This window comes from Lepidochelys kempii, chromosome 7, assembly GCF_965140265.1.
Source record: "Lepidochelys kempii isolate rLepKem1 chromosome 7, rLepKem1.hap2, whole genome shotgun sequence".
Classification (NCBI taxonomy): Eukaryota; Metazoa; Chordata; order Testudines; family Cheloniidae; genus Lepidochelys; species Lepidochelys kempii.
Genome location: NC_133262.1, coordinates 36,819,653 through 36,834,833, shown reverse-complemented (window position 1 = coordinate 36,834,833; position 15,181 = coordinate 36,819,653). Strand labels below are relative to the sequence as shown.

General features: G+C 40.0%; 1 protein-coding gene across 18 annotated transcripts in view; it reads right to left on the bottom strand.

The window, feature by feature from the left end:
* The window catches only part of IQSEC1 (IQ motif and Sec7 domain ArfGEF 1), a 718,643-nt gene that overhangs the window by 120,152 nt on the left and 583,310 nt on the right, over positions 1-15,181 (bottom strand). Inside the window, exon 1 of one of the 18 annotated variants that reach the window (XM_073352205.1) lies at positions 3,361-3,750. The exons of 16 other annotated variants lie outside the window; for them this stretch is intronic. In XM_073352205.1, the coding sequence (XP_073208306.1) occupies positions 3,361-3,425 (65 nt within the window). In that variant the 5' untranslated portion in view covers positions 3,426-3,750. Of the gene's footprint in view, positions 1-3,360; positions 3,751-15,181 lie in introns of those variants that run through there. One more of the 18 variants, XM_073352206.1, reaches the window with a different exon arrangement.

The following is a 15,181-nucleotide window of genomic DNA, read 5'->3' as shown; positions in this document are numbered from 1 at the left end:
AAGCCCAAGATACCGCCAACTTGGAGACCCCGAATCTGCAGCAATCTAAATCTGAGGTCACCTCTGAAGATGTTGGTCTAAATTGTTGATACTTACTGTTCCAGCAGTCAGGAGTGGCTACATGATGCAGATCCACTTTTGGAATTACAGCTATTTCTAAATTTTGTGGTTTGGTCATGTGCAGTAACTGTGTTTAAGTTAGTCACACAACTGTACAGCCTTTGCAATAAGAAAATCTACTCTTCAAAATGTCATCTTTAAACTTCAGAGCTGACACCAGCAAGATGAATAGGGGCAGCTGGCTTTTTTTTTTTTTTTTATTTAAAGTTGTTGTTTCAGGCTGTCTAAGATAATAGTACCTTACTTCACATTCAGAAGTCTCTCTTCAATTTCTATCCATTCTGGGCACAGAACAAATAAATACATAAATAAAGTTTTCATTCTGCACAATGTGAATCTGACATAAGGCTCAGAGAAATCCCTCAATTGGACCAGAGCTACCTTGTGGCCCAGGCACGTGCAGCTCATACTGCAGAAAAACACACTGCCAGTGAAAACTGAACATGATTTTTTTTTTCCAGCAAAGGAGGACTGACTCAATGATGGAGAGGCCTAACAGTGAGTATCCAGTAAACTCACTAGCCAGCTGTTAGAAAATGTTTCAGTATAGATTTATTATAGGAAAAAAAATCAAGAGGCATAGTTAGGCTGGACAGCTGCACTTCTCAGATGAGAGAGGGTACTTGGGCTTTTGGATTTTCCCACCTGAGCAGCGCAGATTTAATAAAATTGCCTGGCTCTTTGTGTTATCAATATCGGGCAGGGCTGGGATGTGGAATTCCTTCTCAAATCAGAATTCTGATACAGCCGCCCCCCAATAAAAAGTCACCTTGCACAGTGTCTAGAATCAATATTTCATTCGTTTGCATTATCTACTTTATTGAAATTGAAACTTTGGATCTCTCTGGTGAAAGTTAAAATGATTTAACATTTTAAATACTATTACAAAGATGATTTAAATGGTTGGAAGCCCATTCCACACATAAAATGCTAGAATTAACTAAGCCACCTATTTAACAAAGAGAATGAAAACTTCTAGTTACTATATAACAGGATTATAAACATCAGCAACTCCAGGGATTAGAAAGGGAGACCACAGCTAGAAGACAGCCCTGGTATAAAAGAGTAAAATGACAAATATATAATTTTAATCAACAATATTGAAATTATCTAGGGGAAGTAGTTAGATGTAATAAATGTTGTGTTTATAAAAAGAGTATTACCCTATAAGCACAGACACAATTAAACAGGACTATAGTAAACAGAGTGCTCTGTAATTCCTCATACAACACATATCAGATAGAGCAATCAGGCTTTCCTGAAAGGAAGAGCATGAACACATGGAGATGGAAGAATAGGACTGCAATGATGACCTAGTGGCAAAATGTAGCTCTGCAAGGACAGTCATTCTGCTATTAATGAAACAAGTTATGCATTATATTTTGTAATCTGCTACCCAGTTGGAATGTCATTTAATCAAATATTATTCAGTGTGCACAACTGTGGCAAAGTGCCACATTTCCATCCATGAAGCGTATCATTTTTTTCCCAAAGCACCAAAATTTCCAAAGAAGCTTTCCTATACAACTTCAATTACTTTTTCAATAAGTATATTAGGCTTCAGTCTCATTATATTTCTGTTTAGAAGCTATAGTAAATGGTATTTTTTTTCCTCGTGAGTCCATTTTCTCTCTTCTATTGAAAACATACCTCTTTCTGTATCCATATAAAGCCACATTGTATCTAGTCATTTTTTGAGACTTGTTTATACTACTTTTTTTTAAAAGTTTACCAGTTTAAGCTGTTGGATACATTTGCCTAATTAAGCTTTAAAAAAATTCAACAAATCACTTCAAAATATCATATTGCTTGTTGGATTACATTTTTTAAATGGACAAGAGATTATTTTGAATAGGGGCTTTTACATATGAGAAAGCAATTGTTTTTCTTGACTCTTTAAAATGTGCATTCTTATTCACAGTTAAAAGATTGCCTGACTAATATATCCAATGGTTAACACCACAGGTTTCAGCATTCTTCTCATTTAGGTAATTAAAGATTTAAATAAGTTAAATATGAAGCAATATGGAGACTCCTATGTGCATATCAAAATAACCAATACTGTCACTATTCTGTTTTTCCTAAATTAGTTGCTTATCACACACATAATATTAAAGCCTTTGAATAAAAACCGATCATTGTTATTTTGCTGGGAGCAAAGATTGTGGATCACAATTGATCCTAGGAAACATCATTAACTTCAGCACATTTATGCTAAATACATTGATAACAACATTAACTATGGTTTCCCTGGAGGATTTCCGACAACTAGGAAGAAAAGTACATAAAATGGCTTTGAAGTAGAGCTTATGGTTAACTTGATATTAGTCACATGCTTTCATGGAATACATCATAAACTGAATTAAAAATGTGTGTGTAAAATACTGCACATACCTGGGGCAAATCACATCCTACTAGCAGCCCTCTTTATAAAAGAGGAAGGATAAAAACAGCAGTATCATCTGTCACTAATAAGTCGCAATAAGTTTTAAAGGTAACAACTTTTGATCCCATATTCAAATGTCTATGCTATTAATTTGGGCCTATGTCTATAAAAGGCAGATGTCATGGCAATTGCATTTCCCCCCTAAACCTTAGTATGGGTGCTATGAAAGCCAACTATAAGAGCTCCAGAAAAACACAGGGTCCTCTACTACAAAGCTACAGTTGGCTATAATTAGCCAGATTATATTACACAGTGCCATGTCTTTAGCCCTATGCAAAGAAAATCCGTAAATGCACATATGGTTGTAAATGCACATATGGTTCAGCGAAGAGGTACATCATTATACACGGTGGGCTTTAGAAAGTGCTTTTGAAAATTTCGGGCTTTTTTGGGGAAGGGTAACCTGTGTGTGGTGGTAAAATCGTTTCCTTACACACCAGCAGCGTGTGCCACACTGATGGAAATTCCAGGTGAAAGTGGGTTGTTGTTGTTTTCCCCCCACAACTAAAGCCTCACGAAAAAAAGGAGTCAGCGAAAGCTAGAAGTTCCAAAGACAAAAACCCCTTTGTGCCACAGGATCCTTGGTGTATTTGCAGCCACACATTTCGGTGAGCTGAGCCCACACGCATACACAACCTGTATTTGCGGCGAGACAAGAGAGATGCTCTCAGCTCCCGAGAGCGCTGCCTGGCCCCGGCACACGGGCGAAGCGAGAAGCAAGCTGCACGCAGGGAGCCTGCTTTACAAGCCACGCCGCTTCCCAGCGCCTCCAACGCAACTCGGCAATAGCTTACCAGCTGTCAAGCTCCAGCTCCAGCAGGGACTGAGTCCTCTCCGAGTTACAGTGCAAGCACCACATGGCTGGAGAGAAGTAGCGAGAGGGGGTGTCCAGGCGGCCAGCATAGCCTCCCGCGGGCTCGCCTCAGCTCCCCTTGTCCAGGCCAGCACAGTGACACGTGGGCACCCCCGCCCGCCCCCCAGTCCTCGCTCCGGGTGAGTCTGCTAGCGGCGGGGCCGAGAAGGCACGAGCCGGTCCCCCCTTCCCGGCTCCCGCCCTGTTCCGCTAGCAACGCGAGGCAGGGAATACGAATGCCTGCACGGGGAGGGGTGCGCTGATCTGATTAAGCGGAGATTGGCTGCCAGAGAGAAGGGGAAGGAGGCGGCCCCCGCCCCAGGAAAAGAGCAGGGGCTGGAGTCAAGCGAGCTCTGGGCATTGCAGGAATGTGACGGGGGGGGAGGAGGAGGCTACTCCTGCCTCTTCCTCCTCCCCATCCCCTTCCTCGTGTCGGGGGGAGAGCAGAGGCTCCATTAATCGTTGCATTCAGGCTAGGAGAGGCAGCCGGCTTCACTGCTATTCCGCAGCTTGGCGACTCTGGGTGGCGGCTCCTTCCCCAGGCTCGCGCTCGGCTTCGGTGACAACAGACGTTGCTGTTGGCTTTCAACCCACTTGGCGCGGCTTTAAAGGCAGCGTCTCTCAGTCCCCCTCAAATCCACACATCCCCGCCGCCTGGGAGCAGGCAGGTGTCTGTTAGCATCTCTCTCCTTCTGCAAGCGTGGAGTGCCGCTCATAATTGTTTCCAAACTTAATTAAAACTGGAGCATTAAGATACGCTCAAATCTCCATTAATTACAAATCAGATACTCCACATACATTCCGTTGGGTCAGGTTCAGATTGGTTTTTAGTAGTGATTAGTTCCCAAAAGAGATGCACGCATGGGGACTACTGCAAAACAAGGGATTCTAGCAAAATGCCAAACTCCTCCTGGGCCTTATTCTGCTTTCACACTCTTTTTACATCAGCGTTACTCCCGTTGACTTCAACAGAGTTAGTCTCTGTTTACAGCGGAATCAGTGAGGTCAGAATTAAGCCGCATAACTGCAGTGGGAGTTTAAGTAGTGTGCACAAGGAATGCAAGAAAGGCCCTTATAGATTAAAAGACTCACTCATTTAGAGCAAGAATTCCTGGTTTGGGGTTAATTTTAAAGCAGATTTTAAAATATTCAATTTAAAGGATTTTGCAAGATGGGTTTTGATGAGATATTTATAATTTTGCTCATAATTTGTTGATATCTGCCTCATTCACACAGTGACAGCTTGACAAGCTTTATTTTTCCTTACCCACCTTTTTAACTACTAAACTCTATCAATTATCTTTTAAAGTATTTTGAATCTTTCTTTTAAAGCAGTGAATGCAAACAAAGGCAGTTTATCAGAGAACAGATTCCCTGTGACAAAGAAGAAGGGTGTGTTTACATTTCTTTTTTGGAGCTTCTAACCAACTACATTTAAGCTTCCATGAAATGGTCCATGTGCACAGTATCCAGAAATAGCAAGGCTAAAAATATTTTTAAATACACCAGAATAAGAACTGGAGAAAAAATACAGCTGCTTTCATACAACATAACTCAAAGCAGTGAGCTACATTGCAAAATACTGGTGACACAAAAATTCCATTTATTTTCCACATATTAATTCAAAGCACGTGACCATGGAATTATGAGCCATTTTGTCAGCACTCTGGATCCTGTCATTCAAAATTACAAAGTCTAGTTTCCTTCTTAGTACTCTGGATATTAGTGCAACATATATTTGTGGGAACATTAATTCAAATGTTGATTGTGTTCTATACAGCTTGTGTATTTCACTACTATGTGATAACTTGTTGTTTGCAAAAACACCTAAACTATTCTTTACTATTGTAGAGCGTAATGAAGAGAGGGAAGAAAATGCACTTTTAGACCAGTGAAGAAACCAGCACACAGTAAATATACAAAAAAGGAATGGGCATATTAAGGGCTGCTGATGCGTGAATGAATAATGAAAATAGTGTTTTAGAGCCATATTCTCCTTTCAGCTCTCCTGACTCCTGGCCTGGAAGGAGTGCAGATTCTGTAGCATCATATCCCCAGGCAGCCCTCCATCCAAACCCATGGAATTTTTGGTGGTATAGCTAATGCTGATGATAGAGGTGAGAAACCTTATCCCCATTTTACAGATGGATAAACTGAGGCATGGAGAAGTTTACAGATTAGTCCAAGGTGACGCAGGGAGTCATTGGCTGATTTGGGACTAGCATCCAGGATTCCTGACTCCCAGTCCCCTGCACTTCTCAACATTCCACCACTCATTCCACAACACAGCCATTTTCCTATGAATGAGGTCATTACCCTCTATCTTGAAAATAATTATGCCACTTTTTTCTTTAAGAACTTTAAAAACCATGCCTGTATGCTGAGGATTTTGACATGCTTGACTCTATACCTAATGGTTGCTGTTTAAATATGGACCATGTAAGTTCTCAGTGCTATCAGAGCTCTTAGGAGATGGCCTCATAAGTTTAAGATCAGACCTTATTGCACCATCAGAAGCTGAACAAAATGAAGCATTAGAGAACATACTACAATCTTTCTAGAACATATAGTATGTAAACCTAAGTTTATCCAGACCAGTTTTTTCACCTAACTGCACCAGATGCATCTGAAGTACGAGATCCTTAACAGGTATCTGGAAACTGCAATAATAAAACTAATATTTAAAAATAGCAAATCTGAATTCAGGCCATTATGCTGTGACTCATAAATAGACGCAATCACATCTCCCAGAGTTTTGCAGAATTCTCCCTCTTTAATTTATTTTAAGAGCCCCTCTTATTTGCTCTGTGTGTGCACACAGCTACAAAAATTAGAACATTAAAACTGAATTACATAATTTCTTCTCGCACCAGTATATTTTTTACCCTTCACTATAACAACTCTGTATCATACTCCAGCTATGTTTTTCAAGCCTGGCTCCCCAGATTCCCAAGAAAAAGATGAACCTGACAGTGTATTTGGAACATCAACAATCTGAGCTCTGAAGATCCAAAAGGGGAAGTCAGTTCCAGAGTCTATGACCCCTATTAGAGATCACCCTACCAGCTGCCTGCTCCCATTTAAACCAGAGCACGAGCTTTTTGGTGATCACAGCTGTAGCAGTATAGCATGGGGAGAGAGGCAGTCACTGAGGTAGGCAAGTCCCAAACCATTTGTGGCTTTATAGGTTAAAAAAAAAAAAAAGACAGCACCTTAAACTCCATGCTGAAACTAACAGGCAAATGGTGTAGCCTGCAAGTACAATGAAGTTATAGTGCACGGAAATAACTGTAATGTGCATACAGTTAACGTTCTGTACAAGAAAGTAATGCAAATTATAAGTGTTTTGAGCTACCAGGGAAAGTGTTCCAAGGGAGTGTAAAATTGTTTTCCTCTCCAAATTACTTTCATTTTGTCTAAATAAGCATCTTGTCTGCATCAGATGACAAACTATTAACCATGCTCTCTCTTTGTACACATTAAGTTGCCAGAGAACTGGAAGCTAATTTTACAAATGTAGGAAACATCTTACATTTTATGTTTTACTAAAAAAGGTCTTATTCACAAATCATTTGCACAACCTTTATGCAACCTTTATACAGCAACAAAGCAATCTGAATTATGCCCTTTGAGAATGAATGCATGAAAATAAATCAAAGGAAAACACTGGCCAATCGTAGCTTTATAGAACTTAGTTTGGGCTTTGTTAACTAATACACTAAAATCATTGCTCAAATAAAGCAGGTGTAAAAAAACAAAAAACATCAAGGCACAACTGTTCCCTTAATTTACATGTATATCTTGTTTTCTCCCATATAGTGAGTGCCTTTAACATTTTTACAGTAGATAAGGCATGACTGGTTTGAACAGGTACAGCATTCTGTATACTTATAAGGGGGAATACCAGTAGAGTCGATAATATCTCTCCTCCTGGTAAAAGATCAAAGGAAACTTTAACTACACTCACTTTAGATATTGGCAGCTGGTACATAATTTTGCATTGTATTTTGGTGGGGAAAAATGAATGGCCAAGAAAGGGTTAGGTAACATGAGTAGAATTGGTTGACAAGTATTTGACAAAACTGTTTTCCATTGGAAAATACAGTTTCACCAAAACCAAAACTTTTTGCAGGAACATGTTGATTTCAATGACATTTTTGATTGGAAAAAGACAAAATGAATCATTTTAACTTTCTCATTTCATTTAGATAGTGACGCTTTCATGTTGATAAGTTTTTATTTTATAAGAAGTTAAAATTGTACTGAATTATAATAAATGTAATATGATGTAATATTTAATATTTTATTATATTATGATGTAGAACATTTGACTTTTGATCTGATCGTTCTGATCTGATTAGGAATTAAACCAAATTATTAGGTACTAGAATTTCCCATGGGATGGAAATTCCATTTTCCAACTAGCCGTAAGTCAGAATTTTGATCCCATCAATTTGCAAAATCCACCACATCTGGTTCATTTTCTGAATATAGTACCGCATTACACATCAGCTTTGTTTTACCTGGGTAACTATTTAGCACGTGCACAATACAGTGAGGCCCGGATTCATTTAAGCACTTAAGCATGTGCTTAACTAGCTTCAATGGGATTTAAGCATGTATGTTAAGTGCTTACTGAAGAAGGGCGCTTTTCTGAGTTGAGGCCTTAAGCCTCAAGCTGGATCCTCCTTCTACAGATATGAACATGCCTGGTCAGAAACCCATTTACTTATACAAAGAACCAGAAATGGACATAGCGGTGTCTTTCTGTTCCAAAAACTATCTGAATCAGCCCCTCAGCTCCTTCCCTCCCCGAGTCTAAAGAACCCGAAAATGTCAGTTCTGGTGTTTTGATCATTCTGCTAAAAGTACCTGTAAATTCACTTTGGGTTTTAAAATTGTAATTCCTACCCCTGAAATACAATGTAGGGATTAAACATAAAAATCCCCTAAGTATTCAAGATAGAATTCCCCTCACATATTTCCATAAGGAGAAATTAAACATTAAAAACCAAATTCTGCCTGTGCCATACAGAGGAATATCTGTGTGGTATGAGAGACAGACGAACTGGCGAAAAACGACAGACGAAAAACAATGCTGGTTTTTTTGGGCCATACCACACCCACTTTTGGCCAAACCAGGTCCCAGATTGCTGGTAGCAGCTCTCAGTCAAGCAACCCCTGAGGTTGTGATTTTCCACAGAAGTGGAAACTTGACTGATTTAGGGCACAGTGCTTTTTAGGAGCCTAGTTATATACACACTGTTAACACAACTATATTTATTCCTTTTCATATGCATAAACCTGTACAGATCTCTAGCCAGAAACTGTCCCTAAAAAGTAAATAAATTACGCAACTAATAGAAGTCAAACTTAATTTTTAGGTTCATTTTCGTTAAGGTTCTGATGCATTATAAGTTTTAAATAGGGTATATGTTTACTAAATGGTCTTACATAAAGAGGAAAATACAAATAGAGAGAAGTGGGGGGAATGCCCCTTAAGTAACACCACAATATATTCCAAACTCCCTGCTATACTTTCCTCATTGGTGTTACTTGTGCTCCATGGCTCAGCTCACTTAAAAATGTCTGGGTTCATTTCAAACACAGTCCATAGCAAGAGGGTAGGCGTTGCATCGATAGACATTTTACGACATCAGATTCTGCTGGCAGGTGCACGAGCATTGCTGACCTCCTCTGAATTAAAAAAAAAAATCACTTTCCCCTTTACTTACCTTCTAAGTTCAAGCCTCTGTGTTTTCCCTGTAAAAGCGAATAGCCTCACAGCTGCCTTAAACAACACTGTTGTATCTATTGTAATCTCATCAGCTCTTATGTTAGCTCAAAGACATCAGGATACAGCTATCCTCAAGCATCAAAGAAAGTAGCAGCAAGAAAATCACTTGCATGATCATGCCTTAAGAGCAGAATCAAGCCTTTAACCTCGCTGCCTCAGTTTCCCACTGTCACCAGATCAGTCTAGTACTAAAGGGAGTAAACAAACTTGATGCAAAACACACTGATTGGTCTAATGTGGCACTTGCTAACAATGTTCAGTGCTCTATCACTCTACATTTTTCACATGTGTGTGACCAATTAACATATAACAATGCTCCATTTTTGTTACTGTTAGCATGTCTGATACTAACTTGACAGAGAATGTCATTGGCAGCCAGGAAGGCAGAACAGACTAATCTTAAAATGGACCCTATTTTGTTCCTGCTGTAGAAGTATAAACTCATGTAAAGCACAACACTGAAATTTTAGTTTATCTAACAATTTGCATAAATCACTAATCTAATGTGTTAATAGCTAAAATATCATGATTTATAAACCCACAGAGTGCAACAAATGCAATTTGTAATTACAAGCGCACAGCAATTTATACATGTCATCTAAATCTACACTAATTATTACCCTGGTTAAGAGTAATTCCAAACTTAATCACATTCAATACAGTGTTATTCACATAGATCTAAAAGTTTGAAATGGGTATTTATCTTGGTTTTGCTTGGATAGACCAAGGGGATTACCCCAAAGACAATATAACCATACCAGAGGAGTTCTTTCCATACCAGTTAAAATACGAGTTAGTTGTATCCTAGAAAAAAAAATACATAAGACAGTTAAAAGGCACATTATTCCTTCCACAGAGCAGCTTTTGAGACTATCTTAGTTCATTTCCAACACATTTTGTGTCATAAATAAGTTTTGCTAGTCTAGAAGGAAAAAAACAAAGTATGGCAGAGTCATTGTACGCACTTGCATATGGGTCAGATATTCTCAAAAAGGGGAAGAGAATAAGAAAGAAGAATTCCCTGCCTTCTATACCCTCTCTCCACTATTTTTACTGCTAAGGGAAATGAAATATTCCTTATATAACTCTGGGCTTCTAGCAACGTGAATGTATTACATATGGAATATGGTCTCCTAGAGACCATCTTTTGGGGTGATAAATGTTTCCTTGGTTCTTCAACTGCAAGAGAATGTGATGTATGGTGATGATTTTTCACATAGGCTGGAGTCCCATGTAGATTCTCCAATATAGCAGGCCACTCTTTAAGCATTGATACAAAGAGCACATACTGTACATTTTGTCTCCCTAAAAGGAATTTCTAATCAGATGTCTTGAATAAGTTCCTTCATTTCCTTTAGCTTTCTGCCTTGCCTATTTTTAAAAATCTGAACATAAAAATAAATAAAATAAAATAAAAATCAGAGTTAAATGGCAGGTAGCTCCAACTTTGCTTCTGTTTTTAAATGAACTTGTGATGCTTTTTAACAAGTACAGTACAACTGGGAAATGCCTACTGGCAGCACCACATTTATTGCCATGAAGTAGACATAACAGTGAATCCCCATAGAACAACAACAACAACAAAACTATTTCAGAGTAGCAGCCGTGTTAGTCTGTATTCGCAAAAAGAAAAGGAATACTTGTGGCATCTTAGAGACTATGTTCTTCTAGGAATTGATCCAAAGCCTATTGCAGTCAATGGGAATCTTTCCACTGACTTCAGTGGGTGGTAGATCAGAGTCTTAAAGTACTTTTCATTCATATATCTCAAAAGCACTTTAAAAAAGAAGAGATGTAGCATTAACCCCATTTGAAAGATGAGGAAACTGAAGCCCAAGATCACTCTGCAGGTTAGTGGCAGAACCAGTAATAAAATCCAGAACTTCTGATCCCGCAGTGCATAAGCACCCCTTTGGCCAGATAGAGCATTGAGCAGAGTCTGTTTGGTTCGTCAGGGCGGTCAGTCCGCCTTTTCTTGTCTGAATCTCCATAGTCCTACTCGAGGCAAGGGGGTCGGCAGGGGTATGCGGGGCCTTGTCCTCAACAGGCCTGGAACTTCTTTTGGCTTTTAAGTCTCTGTAGAGGGGTAAGTAGGGTAACCCAGGTACACTCACTTCACTAGGCTCCAACTCAAGGCCCTTAACCCAGGCAGGCAGAATCAATCCTCAGCAATTCTCCTGCTGTACCGTGACTTCCTTCCTACCACCCTTGGCTTCTGCAGATTAGGGCTCTGATCATCCCTTCTCTGGGTTGCTGTCACTCCTGGGCAGCTTCTCACCAGCTTGCTGGCAGGACCTTCTTTCTTTGGCCTACTTGCTCCTCTGGTAGCCACCTTACTCTTCCGCTTCCGAGCTCTGTTATTCTCCCAGCTGCTGTGAGGCTGCCAATCAACGTTGGCTGGTAGCTCCTGCATTAACTGCTTGACTGCCTGGCCAGTGTAGGGCCTATAAACCTCTCATAAATATAAAGGGAAGGCTAACCACCTTTAAATCCCTCCCAGCCAGAAGAAAAAACCCTTTCACCTGTAAAGGGTTAAGAAGCTAAAGATAACCTCACTGGCACCTGAACAAAATAACCAATGAGGAGACAAGATACTTCCAAAGCTGGTGGGAGGGGAAAACAAAGGGTTCTCTCTGTCTGTGTTGTTTTTGCCAGGACCAGAGCAGGAATGCAGGTCAGAACTCCTGTAAAGGGCTAATAAGCAATCTAGTTAGATATGCGTTAGATTCTGTTTTGTTTAAATGGCTGATAAAATAAGTTGTGCTGAACGGAATGTATATTCCAGTTTTTGTGTCTTTTTGTAACTTAAGGTATTGCCTAGAGGGATTCTCTATGTTTTGAATCTGATTACCCTGTAAAGTATTTACCATCCTGATTTTACAGAGGTGATTCTTTTACTTTTTCTTCAATTAAAATTCTTCTTTTAAGAACCTGATTGCTTTTTCATTGTTCTTAAGATCCAAGGGTTTGGGTCTGTGTTCACCTATATAAATTGGTGAGGATTTTTATCAAGCCTTCCCCAGGAAAGGGGGTGTACGGTTTGGGGAGGATTTGGGGGGGAAAGACGTTTCCAAGCGGGCTCTTTCCCGGTTATATATCTGTTAGACGCTTGGTGGTGGCAGCAATAAAGTCCGAGGGGAAAAAGGAAAATAGTTTGTACCTTGGGAAAGTTTAACCTAAGCTGGTAAAAATAAGCTTAGGAGGTTTTCATGCAGGTCCCCACATCTGTACCCTAGAGTTCAGAGTGTGGAAGGAAACTTGACAACACCCCATGACACTACTGAACTACAGTGCCTCGTATAACACAGGATATTTAACCCTTGGGGAGAGAAAAGAGAGGTGATGATCAGCCTCTGGCCTCAACAGTGAGCCCTGCTGGCCTTTTGAGAGCAGCAGTAATGGGGTTTGGAAGAAAACTCTCTCTCTCTCTGGAAGACATTTGTGGAAATGGGGTCCTAATTTTGGAAAAAGGAGTGGTCTTACTCTAGGAAAAAAGTAAGCATGTTTGTAGATGCGTAGATGTGATTCAGACAACTCTACTGCTTGGGCTTGGATTTCATTTCCCCCCATCTGCAAGCTTGTAAGTATGTAATAAGTAGCCATATGAAGTGGCAAGGTGGTACTGAAAGAAGGTTGCCAACACCACTGTGAGATAGATAAAGCAGCTTTACAGATAGGAAAAGCAAGGCACGGAGAGGATAAGGGACCTGCTTAAGGTCAAACAGTGAGACAGTATCAAGGCCAGAAATAAAACCCAGAAGTCCTGATTCTAAGTTCCCTACTGTGTAATACTCTATCACATTTTGTTCCTCCAAAATAAATTACCAGTCCTGGAAGACCTCACTTATGCTAGCAGTTCTAATTTATGGTATTCATCCAATTGATGGATGCACTCCCATGGCTGAGGATTTGTTCTGTCAAGAGGGGTTTGCAGCCACAGGCTCTGAAGCACTAACTTGGAGCACAGCGTCTACTCAGTGTATTATGTTCCTGTAATGCTCCTCTAAGTTCAAGATAATTTACACTTTTCACACTGTTTCTGATTTAGGTTTGTCTCCTCTCCATGACTCACCTTTTCAAGTGCAGCTCATAGTGGAAATTTCAGCTCAAACACACTTTTGAAGTTCCATCCTAGCCAGAGTTCATGGTTTGCCATTAGAAAATAAACCTCTCTCTCACTGTAATACCACCTATACAGCATAAGGCAGGATATTTTATTTTTCCTAGGATACAGTTGTGACAGACTGAGGAATAGGTCTGTGTCGGTTTATGAATTCCATTTTGGTTTTGTGAATGCCAAGTTATATTTCAACGTAACTTTCAGAGTGACTTTGAGCATTCATTATTGTAGCTGAAAGTTGACACCTAGTGGAGAAACTGTGTGTGGGAAGCTGTGACAGAGCAATCAATTTTGAATGGTTCTACCCCAGTGGAATAAAGGGTTTGCTACTAACAGGGCCATTGATTTTGACTCTCTGCCCAGAAACCCACAGGGGAAGGAAGCAAAAGGGAGAAGGTCTGACGACTGGAAATTATCCAGCAGAAGCACAGGTATCAGAGATTGCTTTAAAAAAGGTATGCTCTCTAAGCCAAATATGACTGGAACGTCTGGATGCTATGGTAATAAAAACAATAACAAAGTCATTTCATCACCAGAAACCAAAGACCCACATGGAAAGAGCGGAAGGAGGAGGGACTTTGATTAAATCATAGGGGTGGTGAGGACATAGAGGGGGATTGCCGTCAGGAATTTGTTGTTTTCCATAGATTCGTAACTCTTTTGTTTTTAAAGAGTAAAGTGTGTGTGTATAAGAAATTTCTTTGCTAAGCTTGTGTTTCCTTTCTTCAATACCATGTTGTTCCTGAAGGGTGTAACTAAGAAACCACTGCTCCCACAGCCAGGTGGATTCCAGGGAGAAAGTGTTTAAGCAACTGGAGGGGCTCCGGAGAGCTGAGTCGCTGGTTCTGGAGTCTAGGCAAGTGGACTATAGGGTTCTAGTGTCCAAGAAGGCACGGGGGAGTGTGCCTGAGAGACCAGAGTTAGAAACAGGGACCAGTCACTACCCAGCAGGGGGCTTAGAAGCACATGGGACTCAGTGGTTGGATCATGTCACAACAAACTGGTGTCCGTTCAAAGAGTGGGACTGGATCAGGTCATGACAATAATATTACCAAGTGACAGGTTTCAGAGTAGCAGCCGTGTTAGTTTGTATCCACAAAAAGAAAAGGAGTACTTGTGGCACCCTAAGGTGCCACAAGTACTTCTTTCCTATTACCAAGTGAGATATTTATCTCAACTTCAAACATTTAATAGCAACCACTCTTGATGTGGCAACCAATATGTGTACTGATGGTGTAACAGAAAGGCAGGGCAACATATATCAGACATATTTTTGCCATTAAGGTAATGTTTCCAGCAAACCGCAAGAATGTAATGGGTACTAAAAACTGTATATAATTATTATTCATGACTTTTTCTGGAATTACTAGGTATAACTGCTGAACAGCTACAATACAGCCACTGAAAGAGGATGATGTGGAATTATGCACACTGTAGTCTGTTAAATAGTAAGAGTACTTTCACTAAGTAAAATATCTCTACATTAGAATAAAAGAGGAGTGGGATGTTGAGATGATTCATATGATCTGACTGGCTAATGTACAGGGTATTAATTCTCTTGAAATGCCTTGTATATACCAACTGAATCACCCATAAAAAATCAATACACTTATAGTTTTTTCATTTTCATCTGATGGCAGTAATAATGACCTCTTCACAAGGCATTTCCTTGGGATTTATGACAAACTGAAGTTAAAGCTCCTTGGATGTACTTCATGCCATCAACTGCTCTTAAGTGCCTCTCAATCCCCCCAGAGAAGTCCTGTGCCCCAGTTGTCATCTGTTTTATACTTCTTTTTAACTTTCTAAATTTAGTATGGTCCACATTTTTGACAATGAAATATG